At 30.4% G+C, this 12,784-nt stretch overlaps 1 protein-coding gene across 1 annotated transcript; it reads left to right on the top strand.

The window, feature by feature from the left end:
- The first annotated feature begins 1,728 nt into the window (after nucleotides 1-1,728).
- Nucleotides 1,729-3,087, top strand: LOC136025722 (putative ankyrin repeat protein RF_0381). Its single transcript, XM_065701706.1, has one exon. The coding sequence runs from the start codon at nucleotides 1,729-1,731 to the stop codon at nucleotides 3,085-3,087; it is 1,359 nt and encodes a 452-aa protein (XP_065557778.1).
- The last annotated feature ends 9,697 nt before the right edge of the window (nucleotides 3,088-12,784 follow it).

The raw sequence follows: 12,784 nt of genomic DNA on the forward strand, positions 1-12,784 counted from the left end.
TACCTTTTTTTTAGTTTTTTAGTTATACCTCATGATTCTAATGATTGCCCTTGAGCTTTGTTGATGGTGATTGCTAATCGAGCATTCCCTGTGTCCCCGTCGTCATTTATATTTCTCCCTGTGCCCCCCGGCGTCCCCGTTGTAGTTGTATCCCGGTCGTCATTTATATTCCCTGTGTCCCGGTCGTCATTTGTATCCCGGTGTCCTGGTCTGTATATACATTCGTTTTTGAAATGATATATGATGAAATAAATTTTTGTATTTTTCCCCTTTTTTTCTTTTTATTTTTTTTTTATTTTATTTTTTTTTAGTTTTGTTTTTCTCCTTTATTTTTCATTTTTTTTCCTTTTTTTCTTTTTTTTCTTTTTTAGTTTTTGTAGTTTTATAGCTTTTTTAGTTATTTTTATTAGTTTTTAGTTTTTTTTTTCTTTTTAGGTTTTTTGTAGTTTTTACCTTTTTTTTAGTTTTTTTAGTTTTTTTTACTTATGTCCTGGTCGTCATTTATACTCCCTGTGTCCCGGTCGTCATTTGTGTCCCGGTGCTTTGTTGATGGTGATTGCTAATCGAACATTCCTTGTGTCCCGGTCGCTTTCTCTTTGAGTGTCCCGGTCGTCATTTATATTCCCTATGTGCCGGTGTCCCGGTCGTCATTTGCGTCGCGATGTCCCGGTCTGTAATTTCGTCAGTCAAAAACATGACGTCAGTCAACACACAAACATGACGTCACTCGACAGACACACACACACACAGACAACTTATTTTTATATATATAGATAGATATATACTAGCTGTTGGGGTGGCGCTTCGCGCCACCCAACGAATGTATTCTAGCCGAAATAGCTCAGTTGGTTAAACGTTATGTTCCAGGTTATAGGTCCGAGAGGTTCCAGGTTCGAACCTTAGCTTTAGCATTAATACAAAAGAAGAAAAAAAACTAAAAAAGGTAAAAACTAAAAAAAAAACTAAGAAAACTAAAAAAAAACTAAAAAAAGGTAAAAAATTAAAAAAAAACTAAAAAATAAAAAAAAACTAAAACAAAAAACTAAAAAGAAAAAAAAAGAAAAACTAATAAAAAAAACTAAAAAAATTAAAAACTGAAAAAGAAAAAAAAACTAAAAAAAAGGAAAAAACTGAAAAATAAAGGAGAAAAAGAAAACTGAAAAAAATAAAAATAAATATAAAAAAACTAAAAAAGGTAAATGTATTCAAGCCAAGCGATCTCTAGCCCATATAATGCGTCTCTTTACTTTAAACAGTAACTTTGATAAAAAGTGATTATTATAGGAAATGGAAAAAAATTATAATGTATGAGCATAATTCTGTTCTTTAAATTGAAACAGGTATAGTTAGCTATCAAATAAAGTGCAAAAATATCTATTGTGTCTCATCACCAGTTTCAAATTTTTAATTGAAACTAAAGAAATACATGAAAAATTTAAAAGAAGTTTTAATTTGTATCAGGCTAAATAAACGTAATAGGATATTTTACTTGAAAATTATTGCACAAGAAAAGTTATAATGATCTCAAGCAAATTTTGCAAAAATGAAACAGAAAAAGAAAATGCTGCAAAAAAAAAACAGGAGGGAGAAAAAGAAAATGCTGTAGAAAAATGCAAAGAATGCTATGAAAAAAATAAAGTCGAAAAAAAAAGCACCCACAAAAACGAAGCAAAACAAAGTAAAATAGAAATAAAAAAAAGTCTTTTTAGTACTACACTCATTAAAATTATGGACTTCGTCCAGTATTTGGACTACATATTTTGTTGCAGTATAGTAGTTAGTAGTTGTTGCTTAGTAGTTATTAGTGATTACTTCGAACAATGGGATGGAACTGGAACAAGTTTGTTAAAGAGTTTAAACAAGTTTATTACAGAAACGACCAAGATTTGTGTCGAACTGTTTCAAGAATGGAAAGAAAAAAGGAATGATGACTTACTCTATGCCGCAGAGAACGGTAATTTAGATATGTGTCAACGGCTGATTTCCAGGGGTGTTAGTGTAAATGCCTTAAATTCAGAGGGAAAAACAGCATTATACTACGCTGTGATTTCGCATGAATTAGATGTGACTAGGTATCTATTAGAGAATGGAGCAAATCCAAATGCAAAATGCGGTAAAACAATCTTACAGGAAGCTGCTCGCGTGGGCTGTTTAAACATTTGTCGACTACTAGTTGCCAAGGGTGCCTGTATAGATGCCTTAAATGAGAGGAATAAAACAGCCTTATATTATGGTGTTGTTTCAAATAGTTTAGATGTGACTACGTATCTATTAGAGAATGGAGCCAACACAAATCTAAACGAATTGGATAATCATAAAACACTCTTACATGCTGCTGCAGAGTTTGCCAGCTTAAAAATTTGTCAACTACTAGTTACCAAAGGTACCACCATAGATGCCTTAGATATGTGTAATAGAACACCATTATATTACTCAATAGTTGAGGAGAAATTTGATGTGACTAAATATCTATTAGAGAATGGAGCCAACCCAAATGCAGAGTTTGAATTTCCATATGGAGATTCAGATTCCATATGGGATATGGATTTTATATATATGGATTTTCAGGACGAAACAATGAAATACAGGGAAAAGATTTTACATGTTGCTGCTAGGCAAGGCAATTTGGACATATTTAAACTACTAATTTCAAAGGGAGCCGACATGAATTGTCTGACCTCAAAAGATGAGACACCTTTGATGATTGCTTTGGAATACAGCCTTTTATCCAGAAATCACCCTCAAAACTATTTATTCATAACTGAGTATATTTTGAAAAATATACCAGTTTATAATGCTAAATTGAAAAGAAATGTCAAAGATAAATATAGGAAAATATTCAAGCAAGCTGTTGCTTCAAAACATGTTTTAAAAAAATTAGAACCATGGCTACGTAAAATGTGTAAACTTGCTTCTGAAAAGTCTGATGACTCACTTAAATCATTATGCCAGGATGTAATTTGGAAAAACATAGATATTACAAAAATAAGTGACATCATCAATGGGTTAAATATACCAGATTGCTTGAGAAGATACATAATCTATGCGGAGGAATTAAGATATTTTGTTGAAGTAGCAATTTATTGAAGGAAAACTTTTGGGTTTCTGTTTTAAGGTTTTCGAATTACTTTAATCCATTGTCAAAATATATTGAAATATTTGTGCCAGTTTTAATTACCAGCTTTTTACATTTTCAACAAGTTAATAAAATTGGAAGACCCTCATTTTTTTTAATTCTTATTATTCAAAAAAAAGTATTATTGAATACTTGATTAAGATTGAATGGCAAAGAAAATGAAAAAGAACTGAAACCTCTTTTTTAGTTTTTTTAAATGATTGCCATTGTGCTTAGCTTTTCCTTTTTTTCCGTTTCATTTTTTCCTTTTTTCAGTTTTTTCATATTTTAGTTTTTCTTTTTTTAGTTTTTTTTCTTTTTTTATTTTTTTCTTTTTTAGTTTTTTCATTTTTTATTTTGTCTTTTTTAGTTTTTTCTTTTTTTTCTTTCTTTTTCTTTAGTTTTTGTCTTTTTTTATCCATTTTTTTTATTTATTAGTTTATTAGTTTTTCTTTTTTAGTTTTTTTCTTTTTAGTTTTTCTTTTTTTTTAATTTTCTTCTTTTTAGTGTTTTGATTTTTTAATCTTTTTTAGTTTTTCTTTTTTTTTTTTTTTTTTTTTTTTTTTTTAGATTTTGATGTTTTTTCAGTTTTTATTTTTTTTAGTTTCTTCTTTGTTTAATTTGTATACTTTTTTAAATTTTTTACTTTTTTTAGTTTTTTAGTTTTTATCCTTTTTTTCTTTTTAGCTTTTTAGTTTTTTCTCCTTTCCTGTTTTTTTTAGTTTCTAGTTTTTTCCTTTTGTTTTTCTTTTTTTAGTCTCTTATTTTTTAGATTTCTTTTTTTAGTTTTTGTCTTTTTTGGCTTTTTCTTTTATTCTTTTTTTTTCTTTTTTAGTTCTTTTTCTTTTTTAGTCTCTTCATTATACTTTTTTCTTTTTTAGCTTTTTCAGTTTTTGTTTTTTTATTTTTATTTTTTATTAGTTTCTAAATTTTTTAGTTATCCTTTTTTTAGTTTTTCTTTTTTCTTTTTTTCGTTTTTTAGTTTTTTCGGTTTTTTAGTTTTTTCTTTTTTAGTTTTTTACCTTTTGTTTATTTTTTTTCTTAGTTTTTTTATGGCACTTGGTATTAACCAAGTGACATATAGCAATCGCCAATTCTGTCAGTCTGTCTGTCTGTCGGTCTGCCTGTCGGTCTGTCGGTCCCGGTTTTGCTACTTTAGGCACTTCCAGGTAAACTAGCACGATGAAATTTGGCAGGCGTATCAGGGACGGGACCAGCTTAAATTACAAATAGTTGTTTTCCAAATTTGACCATCTGGGGGGGGGGGGGGAGTGGGGGCCGGTTAATTCGGAAACAATAGAAAAAATGAAGTATTTTTAACTTATGAATGGGTGATGGGATCTTAATGAAATTTGATGTTTGGAATGTTATTGTGTCTCAGAGCTGTTATTTTAAATCCTGACCGGATCTGATGACATTGGGGGGGAGTTGGAGGGGGAGAAACCTAAAATCTTGGAAAACGCTTAGAGTGGAGGGATCGGGATGAAACTTGATGGGAAAAATAAGCACAAGTCCCAGATACATGATTGACATAATCGAAATGGATCCGCTCTCTTCGGAGTAGTTGGGGGGGGGGGGGGTAATTCTGAAAAATTAGAAAAAATGAGGTATTTTTAACTTACGAACGGGTGATCGGATCTCAATGAAATTTGATTTTTAGAAGGATATCGTGTCCTAGAGCTCTCATTTTAAATCCCGACCGGATCTGTTGACATTGGGGGGGGGGGGGGGGTTGGGAGGGGGAAACCTAAAACTTGGAGAACACTTAGAGTGGAGGGATCGGGATGAAACTTGGTGGGAAAAATAAACACGAGTGCTAGATACATAATTGACATAAATGGAACGGATCCGCTCTCTTTGGGATAGTTGGTGGGGGGGGGGGCTATTTCTGAAAAATTAGAAAAAATGAGGTATTTTTAACTTACGAACAGGTGATCGGATCTCAATGAAATTTAATATTTAGAAGGATATCGTGGCTCAAAGCTCTTATTTTAAACCCGACCAGATCTGGTGACATTGGGGGGGGGGGGAGTTGGGAGGGGAAAACCTAAAACTTGAAAAACACTTAGAGTGGAGGGATCGGGATGAAACTTGGTGGGAAAAATAAAAACGAGTGCTAGATACATAATTGACATAAATGGAACGAATCCGCTCTCTTTGGGATAGTTGGGGGGGGGGGTTATTTCTGAAAAATTAGAAAAAATGAGGTATTTTTAACTTACGAACAGGTGATCGGATCTCAATGAAATTTGATATTTAGAAGGATATCGTGGCTCAAAGCTCTTATTTTAAACCCGACCAGATCTGGTGACGTTGGGGGGGGGAGTTGGAAGGGGAAAACCTAAAACTTGAAAAACACTTAGACTGGAGGGATCGGGATGAAACTTGGTAGAAAAAATAACCACGAGTCCTAGATAAATAATTGACATAAATGGAACGGATCCGCTCTCTTTCAGATAGTTGGGGGGGGGGGGGTATATCTGAAAATTAGAAACAATGAGGTATTTTTAACTTACGAACAGGTGATCGGATCTCAATGAAATTTGATATTTAGAAGGATATCGTGGCTCAAAGCTCTTATTTTAAACCCAACCAGATCTGGTGACATTGGGGGGGGGGGGAGGAGTTGGGAGGGGAAAACCTAAAACTTGAAAAACGTTTAGAGTGGAGGGATCGGGATGAAACTTGGTGGAAAAAATAATCACGAGTCCTAGATACATGATTGACATAACCGAAACGGATCCGCTCTCTTTGGGGTAGTTGGGGGAGGGGTTAATTCTGAAAAATTAGAAAAAATTAGGTATTTTTAACTTATGAACGGGTTATCGGATCTCAATGAAATTAGATATTTAGAATGATATCGTGTCTCAAAACTCTTATTTTAAATCCTGACTGGATCTGGTGACGTTGGGGGAAGTTTGGGGCGGGGAACCTAAAATCATGGAAAACGCTTAGATTGGAGGGATCGGGATGAAACTTGGTGGGAAAAATAAGAAGAAGTCTTACATACGTGATTTACATAATTGGAACGGATCCGATCTATGGGGTGGGGGGTTAATTCTGAAAAATAAGAAAAAATGATGTATTTTTAACTAACGAAGGAGTTATCGGATATTAATGAAACTTCATATTTAGAAGGACCTCTTATTTTAAATATCAACCGGATCAAGCGTAATTGGGGGGGGGGCAGTTGGGGGGGGGGATCGGAAATCTTAGAAAATACTTAAAGCGGTGAGATTAAGATGAAACTGGATGGGAAGAATAAAAACCTTTCTAAGATACGTGACTGACATAACCGGACCGGATCTGCTCTCTTTGGTGGAATTTGAGGGGGGGGGGGGGTAATTTTGAAAATTGATGTATTTGTAACTTACGAAAGGGTGACCAGATCTTATTGAAATTTGATATTTAGAAGGATCTTGTGCTTTAAAGTTCTTATTATAAATTCCGACCAGATCCTGTGACGTTGGGGGGATTTTGAGGGGGAAACTAGAATTCTTGGAAAACGTGAAAATTGCGGTATTTTTATCTTACGAATAGATGATCGGATCTTAATAAAATTTGATTTTTAGAATAAATTCATGTCTAAGAGCTTTTATTTCAAATCCCGACCAGAACGTTTGACATTGGGGGGAGTTGGAGGGGGAAATCTTGGAAAAACACTTGGAGTGTAGCAATCGGGATGAAGCTTGGTGGATAGAATAAACAAATGTCCTTGATACGTGATTGACAGAATCGTACTGGATTCACTCTCTTTGGGGGAGTTGGGGGGAGGGGTTCAGTGATTTGGCAAGTTTGGTGCTTGTGGACGTGCTAAAACGATTAAACTTGATTGGCGTGTCAGGGAGCTGCACAGTTTGACTTGATAAAGTCGTTTTCCCAGATTATACCATCTGGGGGGCTAAAGGGAGAGGAAAAATTAGAAAAAATTAGGTATTTATAACTTACGAGTGGGTGATCGGATCTTAATAAATTTTGATATTTAGAAGGACATCGTGACTCAGAGCTCTTATTTTAAATCCCGACCGGCATTAAGCCTCTTATTTTCCTTTTCAAATCAATCTATTGATTCATAGAATTTTGTTAGAGCTCATACCATATGATCTCTTGGCTCTTAGCTCTTCTCGCCTCGTCACAAGTGCCATATGAGCTCTTAGCTCTTGTTTTTATTAGGTTTTTCTTTATTTAGTTTTTTCTTTTTTTAATTTTTTGGCTTAGTTTTTATTTTCTTTTAGTTTTTTGGCTTTTTTCATCTATTCTAGATATATATATATATATATATATATATATATATATATATATATATATATACTAGCTGTTGGGGTGGCGCTTCGCGCCACCCCAACACCTAGTTGGTGGGGGCGCTTTGCGCCCCCCTCAAGCCCCCCCGCGCGCGTAAGTCGTTACGCGCCATAATAGTTACGCGCCATTGTAGTTGTGTTCCTATGTCCCACCTGTGAATATAGATAGATATATATATATCTATATATATAAAAATAAGTTGTCTGTCTGTCTGTCTGTGGATGGATCAGGTGACGTCACCTGAAAAAACTGGATCAGGTGACGTCAAAACTGAAAAAACTAAAAAAAGGCAAAAACTACAAAAAAAACTAAAAACTAATAAAAAAAATAAAAAAGCTAAAAAACTAAAAAAACTAAAAAAAGGCAAAAACTACAAAAAAAATAAAAACTGATAAAAAAGCTAAAAAACTAAAAAAACTAAAAAAAGGCAAAAACTACAAAAAAAAACTAAAAACTAATAAAAAAAAATAAAAAAGCTAAAAAGCTAAAAAACTAAAAAAAGGTAAAAAACTAAAAAAACTAAAAAAAAAAGGAAAAAACTGAAAAATAAGCTAAAATAAAGGTAAAACCAATAAAAAACTAAAAAAAAAACTGAAAAAACTAAAAAAAGGCAAAAACTACAAAAAAAACTAAAAACTAATAAAAAAAGTAAAAAAGCTAAAAAACTAAAAAAAACTAAAAAAACTAAAAAAAGGTAAAAAACTAAAAAAAAAATAAACAATAAAAAAAACTAAAAAAAGGAAAAAACTGAAAAATAAGCTAAAATAAAGGTAAAAACAAATAAAAAAAACTAAAAAAAGGAAAAAAACTGAAAAATAAGCTAAAATAAAGGTAAAAACCAATAAAAAACTAAAAAGAAAAAAAGGAAAAAACTAAAAAAGAATTTCATCTAAAAAACTAAAAAAAACTAAAAAAGGTAAAAACTAAAAGAACTAAAAAAGAAAAAAATAAATGACGACACTCAAAGAGAAAGCGACCAGGACAAAAGGAATGTTCGATTAGCAATCAACAAAGCACCGGGACACAGGGAGTATAAATGACGACCAGGACATAAGTAAAAAAAATAACTAACAAAACTAAAAAGAAGGTAAAAACTACAAAAAAACTAAAAAGAAAAAAAACTAAAAAAAGGCAAAAACTACAAAAAAAACTAAAAACTAATAAAAAAGCTAAAAAACTAAAAACTAATAAAAAAAATAAAAAAGCTAAAAAACTAAAAAAACTAAAAAAACTAAAAAAAGGTAAAAAACTAAAAAAACTAAAAACTAAAAAAAAAACTGAAAAATAAGCTAAAATAAAGGTAAAAACCAATAAAAAACTAAAAAAAAAACTAAAAAAAAAATGAAAAAACTAAAAAAAGGCAAAAACTACAAAAAAAACTAAAAACTAATAAAAAAAGTAAAAAAGCTAAAAAACTAAAAAAAATAAAAAAACTAAAAAAAGGTAAAAAACTAAAAAAATAAAAAATAAAAAAAACTAAAAAAAAGGAAAAAACTGAAAAATAAGCTAAAATAAAGGTAAAAACCAATAAAAAACTAAAAAGGAAAAAACTAAAAAAAAATTTCATCTAAAAAACTAAAAAAAACTAAAAAAGGTAAAAACTAAAAGAACTAAAAAAGAAAAAAATAAATGACGAGACAAAAGGAATGTTCGATTAGCAATCAACAAAGCACCGGGACACAGGGAGTATAAATGACGACCAGGACATAAGTAAAAAAAAAAACTAACAAAACTAAAAAGAAGGTAAAAACTACAAAAAAACTAAAAAGAAAAAAAAACTAAAAACTAATAAAAAAACTAAAAAATCTAAAAATCTAAATAAACTAAAAAAGAAAAAAAAAGGAAAAAAATAAAGGAGAAAAACAAAACTAAAAAACGAATGTATATACAGACCGGGACACCGGGATACAAATGACGACCTGGACACAGGGAATATAAATGACGACCGGGACACAGGGACACAACTACAACGGGGACACCGGGGGAAACAGGGGGATATAAATGACGACCGGGACACCGGGACAGGGAATGGTCGATTAGCAATCACCATCAACAAAGCTCAAGGGCAATCATTAGAATCATGAGGTATAGATCTGAATACAGATTGTTTTCCCATGGACCATTATATGTTGCATGTTCAAGAGTCGGTAAACCTGACAATCTATTTATATGCAAAGACAATGGGACAGCAAAGAATGTTGTATATTCGCAAGTTTTACGTAGTTAAAACCATATATATATATATATATATATATATATATATATATATATATATATATATATATATATATATATATATATATATATCTATATTCACAGGTGGGACATAGGGACACAACTACAATGGCGCGTAACTATTATGGCGCGTAACGACTTACGCGCGCGGGGGGGCTTGGGGGGCGCGAAGCGCCCCCACCAACTAGGTGTTGGGGTGGCGCGAAGCGCCACCCCAACAGCTAGTATATATATATATATATATATATATATATATATATATATATATATATATATATATATATATATATATATATATATATATATGGTTTTAACTACGTAAAACTTGCGAATATACAACATTCTTTGCTGTCCCATTGTCTTTGCATATAAATAGATTGTCAGGTTTACCGACTCTTGAACATGCAACATATAATGGTCCATGCGAAAATAATCTGTATTCAGATCTATACCTCATGATTCTAATGATTGCCCTTGAGCTTTGTTGATGGTGATTGCTAATCGACCATTCCCTGTCCCGGTGTCCCGGTCGTCATTTACATCCCCCTGTTTCCCCCGGTGTCCCCGTTGTAGTTGTGTCCCTGTGTCCCGGTCGTCATTTATATTCCCTGTGTCCCGGTCGTCATTTGTATCCCGGTGTCCCGGTCTGTATATACATTCGTTTTTTAGTTTTGTTTTTCTCCTTTATTTTTTTCCTTTTTTTTTCTTTTTTTTCTTTTTTAGATTTTTAGATTTTTTAGTTTTTTTATTAGTTTTTAGTTTTTTTTTTCTTTTTAGTTTTTTTGTCCCGGTCGTCATTTATATCCCCCTGTTTCCCCCAGTGTCCCCGTTGTAGTTGTGTCCCTGTGTCCCGGTCGTCATTTATATTCCCTGTGTCCCGGTCGTCATTTGTATCCCGGTGTACCGGTCTGTATATACATTCGTTTTTTAGTTTTGTTTTTCTCCTTTATTTTTTCCTTTGTTTTTCTTTTTTAGTTTATTTAGATTTTTAGATTTTTTAGTTTTTTTATTAGTTTTTAGTTTTTTTTTCTTTTTAGTTTTTTTGTAGTTTTTACCTTCTTTTTAGTTTTGTTAATTTTTTTTTTTACTTATGTCCTGGTCGTCATTTATACTCCCTGTGTCCCGGTGCTTTGTTGATTGCTAATCGAACATTCCTTTTGTCCTGGTCGCTTTCTCTTTGAGTGTCGTCATTTAGTTTTTTAGCTTTTTTACTTTTTTTATTAGTTTTTAGTTTTTTTGTAGTTTTTGCCTTTTTTTAGTTTTTTCAGTTTTTTTTTTAGTTTTTTATTGGTTTTTACCTTTATTTTAGCTTATTTTTCAGTTTTTTCCTTTTTTTTAGTTTTTTTTAGTTTTTATTTTTTTTAGTTTTTTACCTTTTTTAGTTTTTTTAGTTTTTTTAGTTTTTTAGCTTTTTTATTTTTTTTATTAGTTTTCAGTTTTTTTTGTAGTTTTTGCCTTTTTTTTAGTTTTTTTAGTTTTTTAGCTTTTTTATTAGTTTTTAGTTTTTTTTGTAGTTTTTGCCTTTTTTTAGTTTTTTTAGTTTTTTAGCTTTTTTATTTTTTTTATTAGTTTTTAGTTTTTTTTGTAGTTTTTGCCTTTTTTTAGTTTTTTCAGTTTTGACGTCACCTGATCCAGTTTTTTCAGGTGACGTCACCTGATCCACGATCCACAGATCCACAGACAACTTATTTTTATATATATAGATAGTTTTTTTTTTTACTTATGTCCTGGTCGTCATTTATACTCCCTGTGTCCCGGTGCTTTGTTGATTGCTAATCGAACATTCCTTTTGTCCTGGTCGCTTTCTCTTTGAGTTTCGTCATTTATTTTTTTCTTTTTTGGTTCTTTTAGTTTTTACCTTTTTTAGTTTTTTTTAGTTTTTTAGATGAAAATTTTTTTTAGTTTTTTCCTTTTTTTCTTTTTAGTTTTTTATTGGTTTTTACCTTTATTTTAGCTTATTTTTCAGTTTTTTCCTTTTTTTTAGTTTTTTTTTATTTTTTATTTTTTTTTAGTTTTTTACCTTTTTTTAGTTTTTTTAGTTTTTTTAGTTTTTTAGCTTTTTTACTTTTTTTATTAGTTTTTAGTTTTTTTTTGTAGTTTTTGCCTTTTTTTAGTTTTTTCAGTTTTTTTTTTAGTTTTTTATTGGTTTTTACCTTTATTTTAGCTTATTTTTCAGTTTTTTCCTTTTTTTTTAGTTTTTTTTAGTTTTTAGTTTTTTTAGTTTTTTACCTTTTTTAGTTTTTTTTAGTTTTTTTAGTTTTTTAGCTTTTTTCTTTTTTTTATTAGTTTTTATTTTTTTTTGTAGTTTTTGCCTTTTTTTAGTTTTTTTAGTTTTTTAGCTTTTTTATTAGTTTTTAGTTTTTTTTGTAGTTTTTGCCTTTTTTTAGTTTTTTTAGTTTTTTAGCTTTTTTATTTTTTTTATTAGTTTTTAGTTTTTTTTGTAGTTTTTGCCTTTTTTTAGTTTTTTCAGTTTTGACGTCACCTGATCCAGTTTTTTCAGGTGACGTCACCTGATCCATCCACAGACAGACAGACAGACAACTTATTTTTATATATCTATATATATAAAAATAAGTTGTCTGTCTGTCTGTGGATGTGTGGATGGATGTGTCAGGTGACGTCATGGAAAAAACTGGATTAGGTGACGTCAAAACTGAAAAAACTAAAAAAAGGCAAAAACTACAAAAAAAACTAAAAACTAATAAAAAAAATAAAAAAGCTAAAAAACTAAAAAAACTATAAAGGTAAAAACCAATAAAAAACTAAAAAAAAAACTGAAAAAACTAAAAAAAGGCAAAAACTACAAAAAAAACTAAAAACTAATAAAAAAAAGTAAAAAAGCTAAAAAACTAAAAAAACTAAAAAAACTAAAAAAGGTAAAAAACTAAAAAAAATAAAAAATAAAAAAAAACTAAAAAAAAAGGAAAAAACTGAAAAATAAGCTAAAATAAAGGTAAAAACCAATAAAAAACTAAAAAAAAAGGAAAAAACTAATAAATGACGACACTCAAAGAGAAAGCGACCAGGACAAAAGGAATGTTCGATTAGCAATCAACAAAGCACCGGGACACAGGGAGTATAAATGACGACCAGGACATAAGTAAAAAAAAAAAACTATCTATATATATAAAA

This window comes from Artemia franciscana, chromosome 4 (assembly GCF_032884065.1).
Source record: "Artemia franciscana chromosome 4, ASM3288406v1, whole genome shotgun sequence".
Classification (NCBI taxonomy): domain Eukaryota; kingdom Metazoa; phylum Arthropoda; class Branchiopoda; order Anostraca; family Artemiidae; genus Artemia; species Artemia franciscana.

What these genes read in the sequence shown, in the direction of transcription:
- LOC136025722 (XM_065701706.1), top strand. Translation starts at nt 1,729, where the DNA reads ATGGACTTCGTCCAGTATTTGGACTACATATTTTGTTGCAGTATAGTA.